Source organism: Oryx dammah, unplaced genomic scaffold, assembly GCF_014754425.2.
Source record: "Oryx dammah isolate SB20612 unplaced genomic scaffold, SCBI_Odam_1.1 HiC_scaffold_12, whole genome shotgun sequence".
NCBI lineage: Eukaryota > Metazoa > Chordata > Mammalia > Artiodactyla > Bovidae > Oryx > Oryx dammah.
Genome location: NW_024070196.1, coordinates 16,907,436 through 16,925,598, shown reverse-complemented (window position 1 = coordinate 16,925,598; position 18,163 = coordinate 16,907,436). Strand labels below are relative to the sequence as shown.

Genomic DNA, 18,163 nt, shown 5'->3' with positions numbered 1-18,163 from the left:
AGCACTGAGGGGCCTGGAATACCCACAGCCTCAAAAACCTTATGGGAGGGGGTTCCCCCCATTTCTCACTCCATCTTCCTTTATAACAACCCCTCACCAAAGAGTCCCTTCATGTTTTCCTTTTTTGGAAACTTTCCTAAATCCTATGGAATGATGCTTTAAGGAACCAAATTTTAGATTATTCCCAAATCTATAGTTTTATTCTATCTCTATCCTTAGAGCTAATCCCCCTTCCTTCCTCCCTCCCTCCCTCTCTCTACTTTCTCTCTCTCCCTCTCTTCCTCTTTCTTTCTCTTTCCCTTCCTCTCTTTCTTTCTTTTTTAGTATTTGCTAGATATTTCCAACTAGTAGCCAACCCGGTTTAAAGCTGAACTCAAAAAACCTCACCATCTTTCCCACTGTCTCTGTCAGAGGTAAGACTGCTCTCCCTAGACTCAGAATACCAGGAGTTACCAAGTGCTATTTATTCATTCTGTTGCAAAAGTCTGCTCTATTACTGCAGCTCACACTTTGGACAAATGAATGACCACTGAGCCAAGCACCCGCTGATTCAGGAACTCCTGGCAATAATACTGTTCAGTTTGTTCTTAGTGATCCATGAGTGATTTTTGAATATCAAAGAAGAGGCAAAAAGGTCACACCAAAAGAGACATCAAGCCAGGCCACGGCCACGAGTACCTGTGATACTCTGCGTGGCTCACCTACCAGGTAGGACATGCATTTTGTACAGGAGTTTGAGCTTCTCTGTGAGGTCCCCATGGCACGCAGCACCTAGAAGTCACATAAGTACCAATATGAAATGTACTGTGCTTGCAACAGCCCCGCCCCACCCTGAGGCTTAGTGTCCCCTTGAAGCATCAACCTACAAGCTGAAACCCAGATATTGTATGGGATTGGTGTTAAAAGCTCTGAAATGAGGATGTCTGGTTTCAAAGTCTTTGTATAGATACCATGTGCCCTTGGGAGAGTGAACCTCTCCGGACCTCAGTTTCCCCTCTAGGAGGCAGGATGACAAATTAGAAGATTCTACCAGTGGTCTTGACATCAGGACCCACGAAAGGTGAGAATTAAAGTTCTTAGATTAGCAGCTGGCACAAATTAAATGAGTGTTACTGACACAAAGGGCTTCCCTTGTGGCTCAGACAGTAAAGAATCTGCCTGCCAGTGTAGGAGATGTGGGTTTGATCCCTGGGTCAAGAAGATCCCCTGGAGAAGGGAATAGCAACCCACTCCAGTATTCTTGCCTGGAAAATTCCATGGACAGAGGAGCTGGGGGCTACAATGCATGGGGTCGCAGAGTCGGACATGACTGAGTGACTAACGCTACTGATAAGAAATGCCCAGTGACTGGGCCTCAATCTCATAATTGCTAGAGTTCAGAAATAATCTTGATACATGTTTTTAAAGCCTATTTTTAAAAAAACTTAATTTTATTTGGTGCCATGCCTTGCAGCATGCGGGGGTGGTCTTAATTCTGTGACCAGTGATTGAACCCATGCCCTCTACATTCAGAGCATGGAGTCTTAACCATTGGACCAATACACGTTTGAGAGTGCTTCAAATTTCCTTTTTAGTTGCTTCTGGTCTCTTAAATATTCTTCAGTTCAATTTAGCCTAACCTAGCTGCCATTAAGGGCCTCCCCGGTGGCTCAGCAGTAAAGAATCTGCCTGCAATGCAGGAACTCTCCTGGAGGAGGGCATGGCAACCCACTGCAGTATTCTTGCCTGGAGTTTCCCATGGACAGAGAAGCCTGGTGGGCTACAGTCCATAGGGTCACAAAGAGTCAGACATGATTGAGTAACTTCGCATGCACACAGCTGCCATTATATCACCACTGTTTCAATCTAAAGAATCTTGTTACTTTCTCCCTTAAAGTCAGTAAGTATTTCAGGAACCAGAAAATACTTGGTAAGTACATATTCTCAGAGTACAGAGTTCAAGATGAATCAGATTTGGGAAAAGAGGAATCAGAGGATTTGGACTGGTTGACAGGGACAGCAGGGATTATCTCGTCCGACCTCCCATGTCCACATCCACATAGGAGAGGATCCAGCACCTGCTTGAACATCCTCAGAGTCAGAGATGGGGAGCTCATCCCAACCAGAGGAGTCTCCTCCCACTAGGGAATTCCTGAGACACTGAAAGTGCTCCTGTCATTTTCACTTCAGTCAGGACCCTTAACCTGCAGACTCAGGTTCATCAAATTCATGAACTGCATACAACATAAAACGTGTTCACATGCCAATGTCATTTTGGGGTAAGAAAATTTCCACAGTCCGTATCAGATCTCAGAGATTATGACTCAACAAAAGATGTAGAATGATTCCTCTTCCTGACTCTTGAGAGTCAAACAGAATAGGTTTACCACATCCTCATTGCAACAACCCTTCAGATTTTAAGGTCCTGTTTCTCACCAGCTTATCTTTTCAAGGCAAATTTATATTCCCCAGGCTACACCTCTCTAAGTCTTTTTCAACTTTCTCATATGACATGGTTTGTATACTCTTTTTTATTTTTACTCACATCTATCTTATGCGTTAATGCGTCTCTCAGTCCAGAGAGTTCCAGATGGCTTTTGTCCACCGTGGAAAAGAGTGGAACTGTTCTTGACTCTTCCCCTAATACAGCCTAAGTCTGCATTCAGCTGTTTATACTCCTCTTTCTGGAGCTGGACTACACAGTCAACTAAACCTCAAGACGTCTGCACACTGACTGATACTAATCATGAAAATAATGACAGACATTCGTGAACCATTCACCTTGTGAAGGACAGGAAAGCCTGACGTGCCGCAGGCACTGGGCAACTGAACAACAACAAACCCTCTGTTCACTTCTTTCCATATGCATTTCACTTTCCTCTCTGAAGAATTCTACGAGATGGGCACCGTTATTATCCCAACTTTACAGATGAAAAAGGCCGGGCTTACTCAAGTAATATGTTCAAGGCCATAAGCTATTAACAGCAAGTGGCAGGCCCAGGATTTGAGCTCAGATTTGTCTGACTCTAGAAAGCATAGCCGCAACCACTATATGTATGCATATGCAGATATACAGTCCTTTTACAATCATTTCTTAAAATTTAAGACTTCTGGAGATTTTCCAGGTGGTCCACTGGTTAAGAATCTGCTTGCCAATGCAGGGGAAAGGGGTTCGATCCCTGGTCAGGGAAGATTCCACATGCCTCTGGGCAACTAAGTCCCTGAGCCACAACTACTGAGCTCACATGCCCTAGAGCCCACGCTCTGAAACAAGAGAGTAGCCCCTGCTTATCCCAACTACGGAAGGCCCCCGTGCAGCAAAAGACCCAGCACAGCCAAAAATAAGCAAATAAATAAACAATTTTTTAAAATGTTAGACTTCTGATTTATCCCTATCAATTTGTTATTACCAGTCATTCCCTCCTCTAGTATTATTTCTTTCCATCTTGTTTTTGTCCTCCAACATGCTGGCTGTCTCTTCCAGCTTTGTGTAACTGACACATTTAGTGTGCCTTCTCTACCTTGATAGTTTAAATCGCTATCTGAGTCAGGTAGAGGGGGTTCCTAGTCATTGTAGAGACAACAATAACTAACACTTTCTGAGCCAGGCACTGCTGTAGGAAGTAACTTGAATTATTTCTTTCAGTCCCGACAGTCATTACTTTGTAAATGAGGAAACAACCACAGAGGTTAAACATCAAGCCCAGTGTATAGAGAACTCTCTGCTGGCTGTCATGCTCTGGGAGCAGAGTTCAGTTAGTCATGGAATCACCAGCTTCCATTTCCCTCCAACTCTCCAACGTCCAATGACCATCTGCTTTGTGGCATATGTGGCTTGTTTAGAAAAGCTGCCTTCCAGCAATACCACTGAAAAAGGAGACAGAGCTACTTTGCGCCTTCAGATAGTAATCTCTTATCTCTAACTCCATAGAGATTCATCTGGTCACTAATTTCAGGGGGGATCTTTCTGGGGATGGACACTGAAATTACTGACCCATCTTTTCCAGAATTCTTTCTTTAATTTCTTAAGACTTGAACAGAATTTCTCTTTCCTAGTCGACTTCTCCATCTCCATTGTTGTAATCGACTCGCATGACTGACCACAGCTCTGAGCCTCCTCCCAGCAATCTAAGTGGAATTTATTTTGCTCAAAGAACTCAACTGCATTTTAAGAAGACTAAGTACTCTTCTCCAGTATTTTCACTATCATGGACTGCAAGCCTCTCTTTCCTTTTCCCAAGATTTTGAAGAGTATCTGCCTTGTTGGGGTTTGACTAAGCTTAAATAAATTATATATTTATATTGATTACTGTCGCTTTCTACACATTGGTATTTTCATCCTGAGCATGTTTGCCACAAGCAGACTTACCCCACAACGAATTGACCATAAGGTCATTTTGCCATAAAAGATAAAAATAATTACTGGTTGATGATTACATTACCCTGGAAAAACAGATATCGATTTTTGCAAATCCTTCAGCAAGCTAATCTAAGCCAGACTGTGTTTTCACCATTTTCAAGAAACTTATATACCCATCAGGGATCACATAACCATTTCCTTTTCATGGGGTAGGAGGAACTTGATTCTCCTTTTGCCATCAACGTCTAATACTGAGTGATAAATTTGGTAAAGACAGCCTGAGAGGAGAAGCTGTCCTACCCAAATTAGTTAAAGAATCAATTATTAGTGCTCTTGAAGGTCACTGTGAATTAGCAGTCACTTCTTGTGGCTCAGATGGTAAATTATCTGTCTACAATGCAGGAGACCCGGGTTCGACCCCTGGGTTGGGAAGATCCCCTGGAGAAGAAAATGGCAATCCACTCCAGTACTATTGCTTGGAAAATCCCATGGACAGAGGAGCCTGGTAGGCTACAGTCCATGGGGTCGCAAAGAGTCAGACACGACTGAGCGACTTCACTTCACTTATTTTATACCTGCCATAGCTTGGTGAACTTCTAGTTTTGATGAGTGAGAGGGATGACTATGCTCGTCAAGTTCAGTTCAGTTGCTCAGTCACGTCCGACTCTTTGTGACCCAGGGGCTGCAGCACGCCAGGTTTTCCTGTCCATCACCAACTCCCGAAGCTTGCTCAAACTCATGTCCGTCAAGTCAGTGATGCCATCCAACCATCTGATCCTCTGTCGTCCCCTTCTCCTCCTGCCCCCAATCCCTCCCAGCATCAGGGTCTTTTCCAATGAGTCAGTTCTTTGTATCAGGTGGCCAAAGTATTGGAGCTTCAGCTTCAGCATCAGTCCTTCCAATGAATATTCAGAGTTGATTTCCTTTAGGATTGACTGTTTGGATCTCCCTGCAGTCCAAGGGACTCTCAAGAGTCTTCTCCAAAGTGACGTTCAAAAGCATCAATTTTTCAGCACTCAGCTTTCTTTATGGTCCAACTTTTACATCCATACATGACTACTGGAAAAACCATAGCTTTGACTAGATGGACCTTTGCTGGCAAAGTAATGTCTCTGCTTTTTAATATGCTATCTAGGTTGATCATAGCTTTTTTTCCCAAGGAGCAAGCGTTTTTTAATTTCATGGCTCCAATCACCATCTGCAGTGATTTTGGATCCCAAGAAAATAAAATCTGTCACTGTTTCCACTGTTTCCCCATCTATTTGCCATGAAGTGATGGGACTGGATGCCATGCTCATCAAAGGATTTACAAATACTGACTTGTTATCCTTTTCTAGTGTCGTGACTGTCAACTAAGTATTTTTATCTCTCATGTTAAAACGGCCTTATGACCAATTAGTTGTACAGTGAAACTGGCTGCAGCAAAGATGTTTACAGCAAAAATTCCTTGACCCCTTTCTACATGTAGAATCTGTCTTTTTTTTTCCTTCTCCTTATTTTGTCCAAAGGTCATTAAAAAAAAAAATCTCCCTTTTGATAGATACCAATGATACTAAGTAGTTACTTTGGAACAAAAAAGATTAGGAGAAGGTCAAAATGTCTCTAGCCTTGTCTAGATTGTTTCACTTTTTAATTTTACTTTGCTCACTTTTAGAAAACTTCATCTGTGGCAGATTCATGTTGATGTATGGCAAAACCAATACAATATTGTAAGTAATTAGCCTCCAATTAAAATAAATAAATTTATATTTTTAAAAATTACAAAGAAGAAATGTTATCACTTCTTATTTTTTTTTTTTTTTTGGGCCATGTTGCATGGCATATGGGATCTTAGTTCCCTACCCAGGGATTGAACCTGCACCCCCTGCAATGGAGGCTTGGAGTCTCAACCACTGGACCACCATTTTCCTTTGTTCACTTTTTTAAAAAGCAGAATGTATTTATGCATTATTTGTGTAATTAAAAATCAATACCTTCTTCTTCCCTAAAAAAAAGAAAAAAAAATTCTGTTTGCTGTCCTTAAGCACAGAATAATGAAAAAGGATGTGCTGCTTCTGAGACAAACTTTGTCTGAATCCTGGGCCCAGCATGGACAAACTGCCTTTCAGTTCAATAACAGATATATTTTGACTTGCTAAAAATGAATGTTCCAGCATGTTGCTTAACTTTTCTGAGCCACCATCTCTTTAACTGAAAATGAGGGTATTAATAGTAACCACACAGATAATAAAGCATCATAGTAACTGCACAACCCTGCTTCCAGGGTGCTTGAATTCAAACACCAACTTTGCAGTTGTGTGCCTTAGGTAAATTAAATGCACATAAAAGTGAAGGTTAAGTCGCTCAGTCATGTCCGACTCTTTGCGACCCCATGGACTGTAACCTACTAGACTTCTCCATCCGTGGGATTCTCCAGGCAAGAATACTGGAGTGGACTGCCATTTCCTTCTCCAGGGGATCTTCCCGACCCAGGGATTGAACCCAGGTCTCCCACATTGGAGGCAGACGCTTTTTTTAATGCACATAAAGTCTGAGAGCAAAGCCCAGCTGAGTAAGTGCTGTATAAATATTAGTTATCAACACTATTGTGTGCTTCTGTGCTCCTGCTCAGTCGTGTCTGGCTCTTTGTGACCCCATGGACTGTAACCCGCCAGGCTCCTCTGTCCATGGGATTCTCTAGGCAAGAACACTGGAGTGGGTTGCCATGCCCTCCTCCAGGGGATCTTCCTGACCCAGGGATCGAACCCATGTCTCCTGAGTCTCCTGCACTGGCAGGCAGATTCTTTACCACTGACCCACCCGGGAAATACAGATCAATACTATTATTACCTCAAAGGTCTGTTTGGATTAAGTGATAATGTACAAGTTCTAAAGCATCACAATGGTGCCTATGCTTAATAAAGGCTAGTTTCCTCCATGTAGCCCTTTTGAATGATCTGAGTGCTTTCTACAAATAGTTTTACTTACCTAAGGCGGCCTCACCTACTCCCCCCCTTTTTTTTAACAACCATCAGTTTCCTCTGGCCTTTAAGCCTTCCAAGTCATTATTCTTTATGATTTAGGGTGCTTTCTGGAATCATTGTTGGCTCAATACCTGATGCCTTCATCTTCCCTTGGGCACATGTCACTTTCAAGTGTATGGACCAGGTCACAGAGTGTAGCACAATTAGAATTAAAAAATTTTTCCTATTTAATTCTGGCAGCCCGACATAATGCCTGCTACATCCACAATCTCATGTCAGGTGAAGCTCGACCACCACATAGCTTTTCTGCTCAAATATTAATGCAACAAGCCCAGTGGAATATAGGGCAGTAAACAGCTCAGACAGTGAGGCTGACAGACAGAAACCCATGATGCTTGTCGGGTGTGGGTGTGCATTCTCAGGAATGGACATGTTTCCTCCTCACAAAATAGAGAGAAAAGACTTCCACTAGACTGCAGAGCTGTTCATTTTTTAAAAGCCTTTTATTAAATTATGAAATGTTTCATAAAATTTTATGAAATATATCATATGTAGGATAAATATATGTTGGGTCAAGTAAAAGCTATCCATATCCAAACATTTCTTCTTCCCTCATAAACTTATCGTGGTCTGTGAATTTAGGGTTTAAGGTGGTATTCTTGCAAATTCCATGACTAAGTATATTAACTAGTGCTGAAGACTATCTGTGGGCTGGTGGCTCAGATGGTAAAGAATCCACCAGCAATGTGGGAGACCCAGGTTTGATCCCTGGATTGGGAAGATCCCCTGAAAAGGGGCGTGACAACCCGCTCCAGTATTCTTGCCCGGGAAATGCCTTGGACAGAGGAACCTGGCGGGCTATAGTCCATGGGGTCACAGAGAGCTGGACACGACTGAGAGACTAACTAATGTAGAAGGTAATGATTTAATCATATGATATATCCATTAACTAAAAACAAATTTACAATCAGCTTGCAGACCTTAAAACGTGCTCCTCTGTCCTGTAAGCCCTGTGTTCCGAGGAGAGCAGGGCTGCGGTCCTGAGGGCAGCAAGGCAGACCACGGCGCTCCCCCATCTCCCCCCGATTTCCCCACCCCACCCCTGAACTCATGCAATCACGTCCTTACTCAGCCCCGAGACAAACTCTCGGAAGTTGATCAGAGAGTCTCCATTCTCATCTAATAACTGGAATAAGCGGGAAGCCAGCACGTCAGAGTGAGTTCCGCAGGCCCAGGGAAACAGCAGCGCAAACATGCCCTTGAACTGCTCCAAGTCGATGCGATACTGCTCGAGGTAAGGCAGGCTGGGGTCATGCCGGTCCAGCGCATTGCTGCTCCCGCCCCAATAGCAGCTGGTTAGATGTTCCGCCTGCAGAGTTGAAGGACAGAATGAAATGGCAGGCTGCATCTCACAGCAAATACCGGCGAGAAAGGCCTTCCTCAAATCTGGGAAAAGGCTTTAGGTCACCAGTCTGCATCTGCTGGGGCAGTGGTCTGGACCCAGGGCACCCTTGGTTCTCTGTTACATTTATTAATCTCCACCTGACCACCTCCCACCAATTCCATGGCAACCATCTCTGTGTTTATATCTGGCATGAAAAACCCGTTTCAATTACTGGAGTAGGTGAAGAAAGAAAGAACTTCCCCTTCACCATTTTCTCCCCCCGCCCGCTACTCCCACACTCACAAGCATTTTAAGAAGTAACTCCCATAAAGACAAACAAATATTCTGTTTTAAAAGAAATACCATAAAGACAAATACTCTGTTTTAAAAGAAATACATAGAGTGTTAACCTGAAGAGGATCTGTAATTCAGGCAGTCTGATCACCTCCTGTCCGCTGTGAGGATGGTACAGCCCAGAGGGTAAGTGGCTTCCACGAGTCAGCTAACCAGAATCATAGTCAAAGCAGAATCATAATGTGATTCTGGGTTTCCAAACTTCTAGTTTAGTGTCCTGTAAACCTCTGCCTCCTGGTCACCAAGATCACATAAATCTTACCCTGCATATGTGCTAAGTCGCTTCAGTCATGTCAGACTCTTTGCGACCCTGTGGACCATAGCCCTCCGGGCTCCTCTGTGCATGGAATTCTTCAGGCAACAATACTGGAGTGCGTTGCCATGCCCTCCTCCAGGGAACCTTCCCAATACAGGGATCGAACCCATGTCTCTTCCATCTGCTGCACTAGCAAGCTGGTTCTTTACCATTAGCACCACCTGGGAAGCCCAAAGATTATCCTAGTCATCCAGTCCTGAGGCTACAAGTATGCAGTCCCTCCTGTTTTATGCATCTGAAAATAGCGCCAGGAAAATTATGAGCAGGAACCACTAGGGTGGAGGAGGAGAGAGATCCAGCTAAAGGCTTCCTGTTTCTGTCCTTGGAAACAAGGCAGCCTCTTTATTCAGGAGGTCATATTGATTCTGGCAGAAACACACGCCCATTCTAGGAAAACCACAAAGATGAAGCATCTAACAGAAAGGCCAGTAAGAAGCCTCCAGTCTCCCTAGGTAGAGGTTTACAGTTAGCAATGAATGGTAGGCTGGGGAGACAGAGGGGCATCCAAAGGGAGACTTTATTTTTACTTTATTTCCTGCTGTACTATTTCAGTATAAGCATGTATAAACATTGCAACAGCAAAAAGCACTCGCATGCCAGGTCGTTCCCCCTTGCCTAGGGGTTCTGAGAAGGAGGAGTCAGCGGTGAGTGTGCAGTACTTCAGTGTTGTTCTTACTTAGAACAGAGCAAAGAAGACCAGTGTCTTTGTCCTCATTGTTTACTGGGAATTGTAGCTGATAATCCGGTAAAGAGAGGAGTGGGAGTAGGCAAGAGAGGAGGAAGGAGAGGTGTCTCAGGGCAGCTTTGGGAGAATAAAGGAAGTGTGTGAGGTCCACTAGGCTTGGGGGCTGCACTCAAGTGCTGCTGGATGGTGGAGGGTTGGGTGGGCGGAGTGGAGGAGCATGGTGATGGTGGTGGGGTCGGGGGAGGGAGGCAGAGGCTGAGGTTCAAGGGGTGCCCCGGGTGGAGCTGTACTCCGAAGTGATGCCCAGCAGCCCCGTGGGTGGGAACGAGTTAGTGATGTGGCCCCACAGGAAGGGTCCCTTTTACCTGAGCTCCATCCGTGGATAAAGGTTACCCAAAGCACTTCCTCCTAACTAAAGCACCCATGTTCCTCTGGAACTGGCCCTGACTGTGGGGCAGGCACATTCATGGTGCTCACAGCCATCAGGAAACAAGTCAAAGAGACCATGTCCCTCTCCTTTGCTGAGACCCCCTACTCCATCATCTGGGTACTAGGGACTCGAGACTGGAAAAGGACTAATTTAGAAAGAGTTCAAATAAGGCCCAGGGGCTGGGGATTACATTTTCTCCCAAACCTGCCTCAGGGTGGCAGTCTTCCACCTTTTTCTTTCAAGTTTAGCCCAAAGCCCAAGCAGAAAACTGTGGGAAACAAATGTCTCTTTCCTTTATATCTGAAGGAAATCCCCCAGAAATTGACTTTAGAAAAGACTGAAGAGTCTGACAGTGTGTCTGACATAATACCTCAATAAATGTTTGTTCAGATGAACTGAAGCCAATGAAAAGTTTCCCAAAAAACTCAAGAAAGAGTCCTTATCTGAAGTCTTTGTCTTGGGTTGGCATCGCCGACTCAATGGACATGAGTTTGAGCAAACTTCGGGAGATAGTGAAGGACAGGGAAGCCTGGCGTCCTGCAGTCCACAGGATTGCAAAGAGTTGGACACGACTGAGTGGCTGAACCGAACTGAGTACCCGAGAATCCTTCTCATCCCTGACACCAACCGAGGATGTCAGGTTCTCTCTTGGGGCACTCAGAAGACTTGGGGAACTCCTGTTTGTCAACACACCTGAGGGCAGGGTTTTGGAGTGTAAGGAAAGCTTTCTTCAGGCAATATCCTTGGTGTACAAACGACACACCTGGAACCTGGAGGTGCACAGACTGCAGAGGGCAGGGGCACCCATGGAAGAAGATACGGCTTCAGTGATCTCAGGATCTTGGGCTTCTGCACAGCCAGCCCTGGTCTTGCTCTTCTGGTGTGCCCCAAGTCAGCCTCCTTTGAATGTCATAGCCCTCCCCATTGCCTTGAGCTGCCACTCGCCACTTCTGCGTAGTTGCCCTAAATCCTATTCCTACCCGTCTCCCACCCCGACTCTGTGAAGCAGATTTCTTTCAGTCCTCAATATCCTTTTAAAATCTGATCTCAATTGAACCATTGTATTTTTTTCTTTCAATCCAAGTTGGATCATTGCATTTTTCCCTCTATATAAAATGAAGAGGGACTCCCTCCTTATGGAAAACCAACTTAACATGAAGCAATTAGGCACAGTGCTTTACATACCTGAATAAAGCATGAATGAGACGGCACATGCTTAAGGCTGCACAGTTAAGTGCTGAACGCAGCCTGCTGGGGGCGCTGTTGCCCACGCTGCTGGACTGCACAAAGCCATCAACCTCCCTGCGCCTGCCTCAGAAGCATGCAAAATTGAACTAGACTGAAAACAGATCACTGAACCACCTATGTATTCAACACACACATCTGGAACACCTAGATACTAGAGAATCAGAAATAAATAAAACGGTGGTGCCTCCAGTAGCTAACAGGTAAGTGGGGATATTAGCAAAAATATTCCCAGCTCTCACATTCTCTGTCTGACCCTAAGATCAACTAGTGTCCAACTCAGATCTTTATGTCTGCCCCCTTCTGTTCGTTCCTATACTATCTTTGCCATCCTCGATTATCTTTAGTTCCGGAAATGAAAGGCTCTATAACAAACAAAAAGCTAGCCAATTAGAGATTATGATAAAATTGGTATCTGCATAAAAAGCATCCTTTAAAAATTTTTCCTCGTAATTGTCACATTTTTACCTATAATGTTGGTAATGATAGATACAACAAAAGTGTTTTTTTTTTTTTTTTCCTGGAAGAAAAACAATTCTACGTTGCTTCATTTAATGATACTATTTCCTTATTGAGGATCAAGATTGGTGAGGGCTGACTTAGAAATGCAAAATCACAGAAATTTAAACAACTAGGCTTTCCCTTAGACATTCAAGCAGCTTTATTCTTATTCCAGCTATGTATCTCCTTTTAAGGGTGCTTGAATATAGATTAATAGAGGACATTAAAATTTACAGTAGTTTCAGAAAGAATTTAAATTTGACTGCCATCATTCCAATGAGTATTATAAAGTAACACCCTATTTGCTTAAGTCCAAGGAAAGAGTGAAAATACTACACGGAGTAGAAGGCTAAAACATCAACTTATATGAATTATATCTTTATTTTTCATACTAAGTACTCTATTTTTATACTCTTAACTCCATCTTCCTGTGTATGCCTGCTGACACTCATGCTATCCCTTCACAATTTAACAGAAAAATCTGGGAACTAACCGAATGATTAAAGTGAACTCCTGGGCTTCCCTGGTGCCTCAGTGGTAAAGAAGTCGCCTGCCGATGCAGGAAACATGGGTTCAGTCCCTGCTCCGGGAAGATCCCACATGTCTTAGAGAAGCCAAGCCTGTGGACCATCACTACTGGGCCTGTGCTCTAGAGCCTGGGAGCTGCAATACTGAATCCAAGTGGCCGAGAGCTTGTGCCCTATGAGAGACGCCAACGCAGAGGAAAGCCCACACACCACGAGAGAGTGGCCCCAGCCACCGCACCTAAAGCAGAGCCCACAAAGCGATGAAGACCCAGCGCAGCCGGCAAGTACCAAAAAAAGGGAACTCTTTTACTCCCTTGAACGTACATGAGTTTTCTTTGAAACTCACCTTGAAAAGAGCATAAAGTTCTTCGAGTTCATCAATGGTAAAGGAAGTTTCGGTCACAATGGTTCGTACCTTATACAAAAAGAATAACACCATGACTTTCACAAACTCAAAAATACCATAATGGGAAACTTCCCGATTGTTTTCTTTTCAATCCGCTTAGTCTATCAAGCAGGAATTTGGAGTCCGTGGGAATACACGGAAGGATGGGAACAGAAGGCCACATGCCATTTCTCAAAAGACTCACCACATTGCGTTTTGTAGTATCTTCCAGCGTCTGGATCACCTTTAGTCTCTGTTTAAATCTCATCTGCTCAATCAAATCCGCCCGGATAGTTCCAAATTTCTGGAAAAAAACAATACTGGTATTTCTGAGAAATCTGCTGAAATACTTGGTGTCATGTCGATGGAGACAAATCCTGACACCATGAGAAATTTCTTGCCAAGTGACAGGGCTCTTAGACTAAACCATCATTTACTGTATGTCCTTTGTTTATTTGGAAGCCATTTAACAATCTTAAATAACAGAAAATTCTCATGCTTCTTAACATTGAAGTAAATCTCAAAGCCAAATTAGTCTTTCTCAAATCAAAAGTTCATATGGGGAAAAAAAAAGTGAAAGTGTTGCTCAGTTGTGTCTGACTCTTTGTGACTCCATGGGCTGTAGCCCGCCAGCTCCTCTGTCCATGGAATTCTCCATGCAAGAATACTGGAGTGGGTAGCCAATTCCCTTCTCCAGGGATCTTCCTGACCCACAGATTGAACTTGGGTCTCCTGCATGGCAGGCAGATTCTCTACCATCTGAATCTCCAGGGAAGCCCAGTTCATAAGAAAGGAGAGGGTTAAGTAAGGCTATAGGGACCCTTTGTGGATGAAATAATGCATTCAAGGAAGAACTTTCTTGACGGGAAGAAAGGAAGTATATGAGGCTAACTACTCAGCTGGGAGGTTGTAGGAAATGTTGGAGTGTGGCTTCCTGTTCTGACCTCTAGTTCAATAGCAGTTGTCTCTCGATGGCAGACACTCAGGACTAGCCACCTTTCCTAACCCAAGAAGCCTAACATTGCCTGAATGTTTGGGGTATTAGCATTGGGGAGAAGTCTTGGAGAGGAAATGCATATGACTTCCCTCTACATTCCTTTGCTACCTCTTATAAATCTATAATGATTTCAAAATAAAAGTGGTTTTGGGGGATTTGTTTTGTTTCTGGAACTTATGGTGTAACATTTTACAACAGAAAAAGATGAAGCAATCTGAAAAATAAGTGACAATCAGGGGCCTGAGAAACTCCCTTTGAGTTTAAGAATACTATTGGCATATACAGAGACCACTGACTTTTGAAATTATGCTTGTCACACAGACTGGAAGTTGGCTCATCAATACCCATATGTCTGTTCTCCCTGAATGTAGAGAATTCAAAATTTCAGCCAAGTACCCAGATGCTCAGCAAAAGACTACATTTCCCAGTGTCCCCTGCAGCTTCTTGTGCTGGGTGACTAGATTCTGGCCAATAAGATGTGAGGAGAAGTGATGCTGCTCAGTTACTAGGTAGTGTCCGACTCTTTGTGACCCCATGGATTGCAGCACTCCAGGTTTCCTTGTCCTTCATTATCTCCCGGAGTTTGCTCTAACTCATGTCCATTGAGTCGATGATGCCATCCAACCACCTCATCCTCTGTTCCCCCGCTTCTCCTTCTGCCCTCGATCTTTTCCAGCATCAGGGTCTTTTCCAACGAGTAAGCTCTTCAGTGCCCATTAAAGGAAAGAGGCACACCCAACCTATCTCCTTCCTGTGTGGATAAGACTTTTCTCAAGAGTGGAATAGATGGGGAGGGAGGTGGGAAGGAGGTTCAAGAGGGGGGTACATATGTACACCTAAGGCTGATTCATGTTGATGTTTGGCAGAAACCAACACAATTCTGTAAAGCGATTATCCTTCAGTTAAAAAATAAATAAAAAAAAAGAGTGGGTTAGAAAGAGCCTGGGTCCCTGATGCCACTGATGCTCCCTAATGCTCCACACCAGTCCTGAACTCCATAAGCAAACTCAAAGCAAGAGAAAATCAAATTTCTGTCTTAACTCTATTTGGGGGTCTATGGTTACAACAGCCTAACCTCTGTTCCAACAAACACAAGAGCTAAAACTTACAACCTGATTAAGTGCTCGGCATAAATTACGTGTTTTGCTTAAATTCCATTTACTCTCTTTCTCCTGGTTCTATTTATGCCTTACCGGCTACTCTTTTTCTGTCTCCTGGGCACATCCTCTCTATCTTGAATCCCTGGGCAGCTCCGGGGCTCAGTCTTTAGACCTCTACATGCCTACATCCTAGGGATTCCCCTCACTGTCTACCACCTCTACTGTTCACACCCTGGTCCACACCAGTATTGTCTCTCTCAGAGGCTTAAAAAAAAACACAAGGTGACAGTTGAGAGTTAAGTTTAACTGGGTACAAAATGAGGGCTATAGCCTGGGAGACAACATTTCAGATAGCTCTGAGAAACTGCTCCTAAGCGGTAGGGGGAAGGTCAGTATATTTGATTTCGGTGAAGGGAGAGTACGTGCAATCAAGCATATATTTTTCTGCAGGAAGTTTCTGCTAGTCTCATAAAGGTGATAAAGTCATGTGGAGTAGACATCACCGTGATGGAATTTACTGCTTTTCTAGATATGCAATGCACGAATTGGGCTCCTAAAATCAGCTCCTGAAAATATCTGACCTGTTTTGCCAGTTTCCCAGAGCACAGAGTGCCTCATTTCTGCTCTCCACCCTGAACTCCTTTCAAGTGTTGAAGGTCAGCAGCTGCAGCAGCTCACAATTTAATCCTTGTAGAGGCGGATGGCAAGCCTCCACAAGGATGTGTGTCCGTGGGATTCTCCAGGCAAGAATACTGGAGTGGGTTGCCATTTCCTCCACCAGGGGATCTTCCCGACCCAGGGCTGAATGCACGTCACCCCATTCACAGGGAGATTGCTCTTTTCTTTTTTTACCACTAAGCCACCTGGGAAGTGGTTTTAGAAATGGTTCTTCTAAAACCTGAGCCTTGACACTACCCCCTTGCTCACAACTCCAACGTTCTCACAGCTCACTCGGAGTCAAATTCCAAGTCTCACCAATGATTCCAAGCCCTATACCCCTCCCCCTCCCTCAGCTACCTCTCTGGTCAGCTGCCAACACCCTTTTCTCACTGCTGCAGGCACAGTGGCCTCTTACTGCTCCTCGTGAACATTATGGCAGCTCCACTGCCAGCCAGGGCCTGTGCAGCAGCTCCTTCTCTGCCTGGAAATCATTTCCTTCAGACACAACAAGCTGGCTCCCCCAGGTCATTTGTGTCTCTGCTAGACGTCACTTCACAGACACATAAACCCAAGAGAAACAGCACGCGCCCACCCTTTTAACCTGCTGCGTTCTTTCTTACTTGAATCTGCATGGCCTGCCTCTCACCCCTCACTATGAGGGCACAGACTGTGTCCTCCAGAATGGAGGACAGATACTGATTCTCAGCAAGTGCTCAACAGGTATTTACTGGATACACTGAATCCCGGGGATAATTTCAGGAAGTAAGTGCTCTTCCTAGCTCCATTTCAGAGACGAGGGAACAGAAGCTTAACAAAAATCATCAACTTGCCCAAGTTCACGGAGCTGTGGTGGTAAAAGCCCAGTTTGAACACAGCCTGTCTGATTCTAGAATTTGTACCTTTGGAAGAATCCCCAGGGGTTCATCTCCTTGATTTGCTGCAGAGAGCAGTCAGTGTTCAAGGCCTTGAGTTCCCAGATTCAGTGAATAAAATATAGGAGATACAGGATGTCCAGTTAAACTTTTAACTCAGATAAACAAGAGTGGTCATCATTTCAGTATGTCCCATGCAATGTCAGTCTTTTCTGTATCTTATCTGGCAACACCAGAAATGGCAGCTCTCTACAGGCTGTCCCACATGGCGGACTCTGAACCATATAAGTTATAATTTCCCCAAATTGGAGTCAACAGTGAAAAACCCTACCCTTCTAAAGCTTTCTATTTCTATCTATTCAATATGTTTTTCCCGTTTTGAATGAGAACTGCGTTTTGACTCAGGTGTTCCTTCCCGATAGTTAAGACAAGTGTACACTGACATCTTAGAACTTAGACCAGTTACTTAGAACTTTCATCACTTAATGTGATCGGAGGGTCTTGATCTACAAATGCAGGGTTTATGGATGAATTTTCCCATCTCTAGAGAAGTGTCTTCTCAAGACCGAGTCAGAATGCTCTCCACTCTAAAGAAAGATATGGCAATTACTGCCACTTAGAAGTCAGAATTCAAAAGTTGTTAGTCGGAGCTGCCACTAGTGATGGAAAATGTCATACTTAATTCACTCTGGGTTAAATCCTCGGGTGGGATTAAAACTCCCAAGAAAGGTAACTCTTTTGATCCTCACAGAAGAATGGAAAGTATTTACTACAGAGCTCATGCTGAAGATGGAGGGGTGGGTTTACCTCAAACCAGCACACAGTCTGCCTTTGATCAACCAGGAAACATTACCTACGAGACAGAAGGAAACTATTCTTGCACTACAACCGGCAGGGACATTAACGATGACGTGTCATTGGTCATCCTTACAATAACCTTCTGAGTTAGTACTGTTTCTTCCATTTCTCAGATGAGAAAACTGAGGTTCAGAGAGGTTCAATAAGCTACCCAGAGTCCCACAGGGGCTGCACTGCAATTTAAGGTTCAGTCATTGGTTTTATAACTCCACCACCTACTTTTCCAGCATTGTAGAAAAGGGTTCCAGATAGGTTCTTCTTTGTCTTTGGGTAGAAGAGAACGTAAACTTTGGAGCTAGACAAAATTTGATTCAAATTCATTTTATTTTACTAATTATCTGCGTGACTCTGGGCAATTCAGTCAAATCTTCTGAATCATAGTTTCTTCCTCTGTACAAGGAGACACCAAAATTGTCCTTGTAGATTGCCCTTAGAGATAAAGATACATTAATATAAAGTACTGGTAACAGTAACTCACAGTAAACATTGGCTTGGTGATCTCTGCAGATTGCTAAAGAACAAGTTGGGTTTCTCAGGTGGCTTAGTG

At 44.0% G+C, this 18,163-nt stretch overlaps 1 protein-coding gene across 1 annotated transcript in view; it reads right to left on the bottom strand.

Moving 5' to 3' along the window:
* The window catches only part of TBC1D9 (TBC1 domain family member 9), a 122,590-nt gene that overhangs the window by 6,091 nt on the left and 98,336 nt on the right, over positions 1-18,163 (bottom strand). Inside the window, exons 14-17 of the mRNA XM_040250465.1 lie at positions 13,335-13,433; positions 13,091-13,159; positions 8,431-8,671; positions 706-771 (exon numbers count right to left, since the gene is read on the bottom strand). Of these exons, the coding sequence (XP_040106399.1) occupies positions 706-771; positions 8,431-8,671; positions 13,091-13,159; positions 13,335-13,433 (475 nt within the window). The remainder of the gene's footprint in view (positions 1-705; positions 772-8,430; positions 8,672-13,090; positions 13,160-13,334; positions 13,434-18,163) is intronic.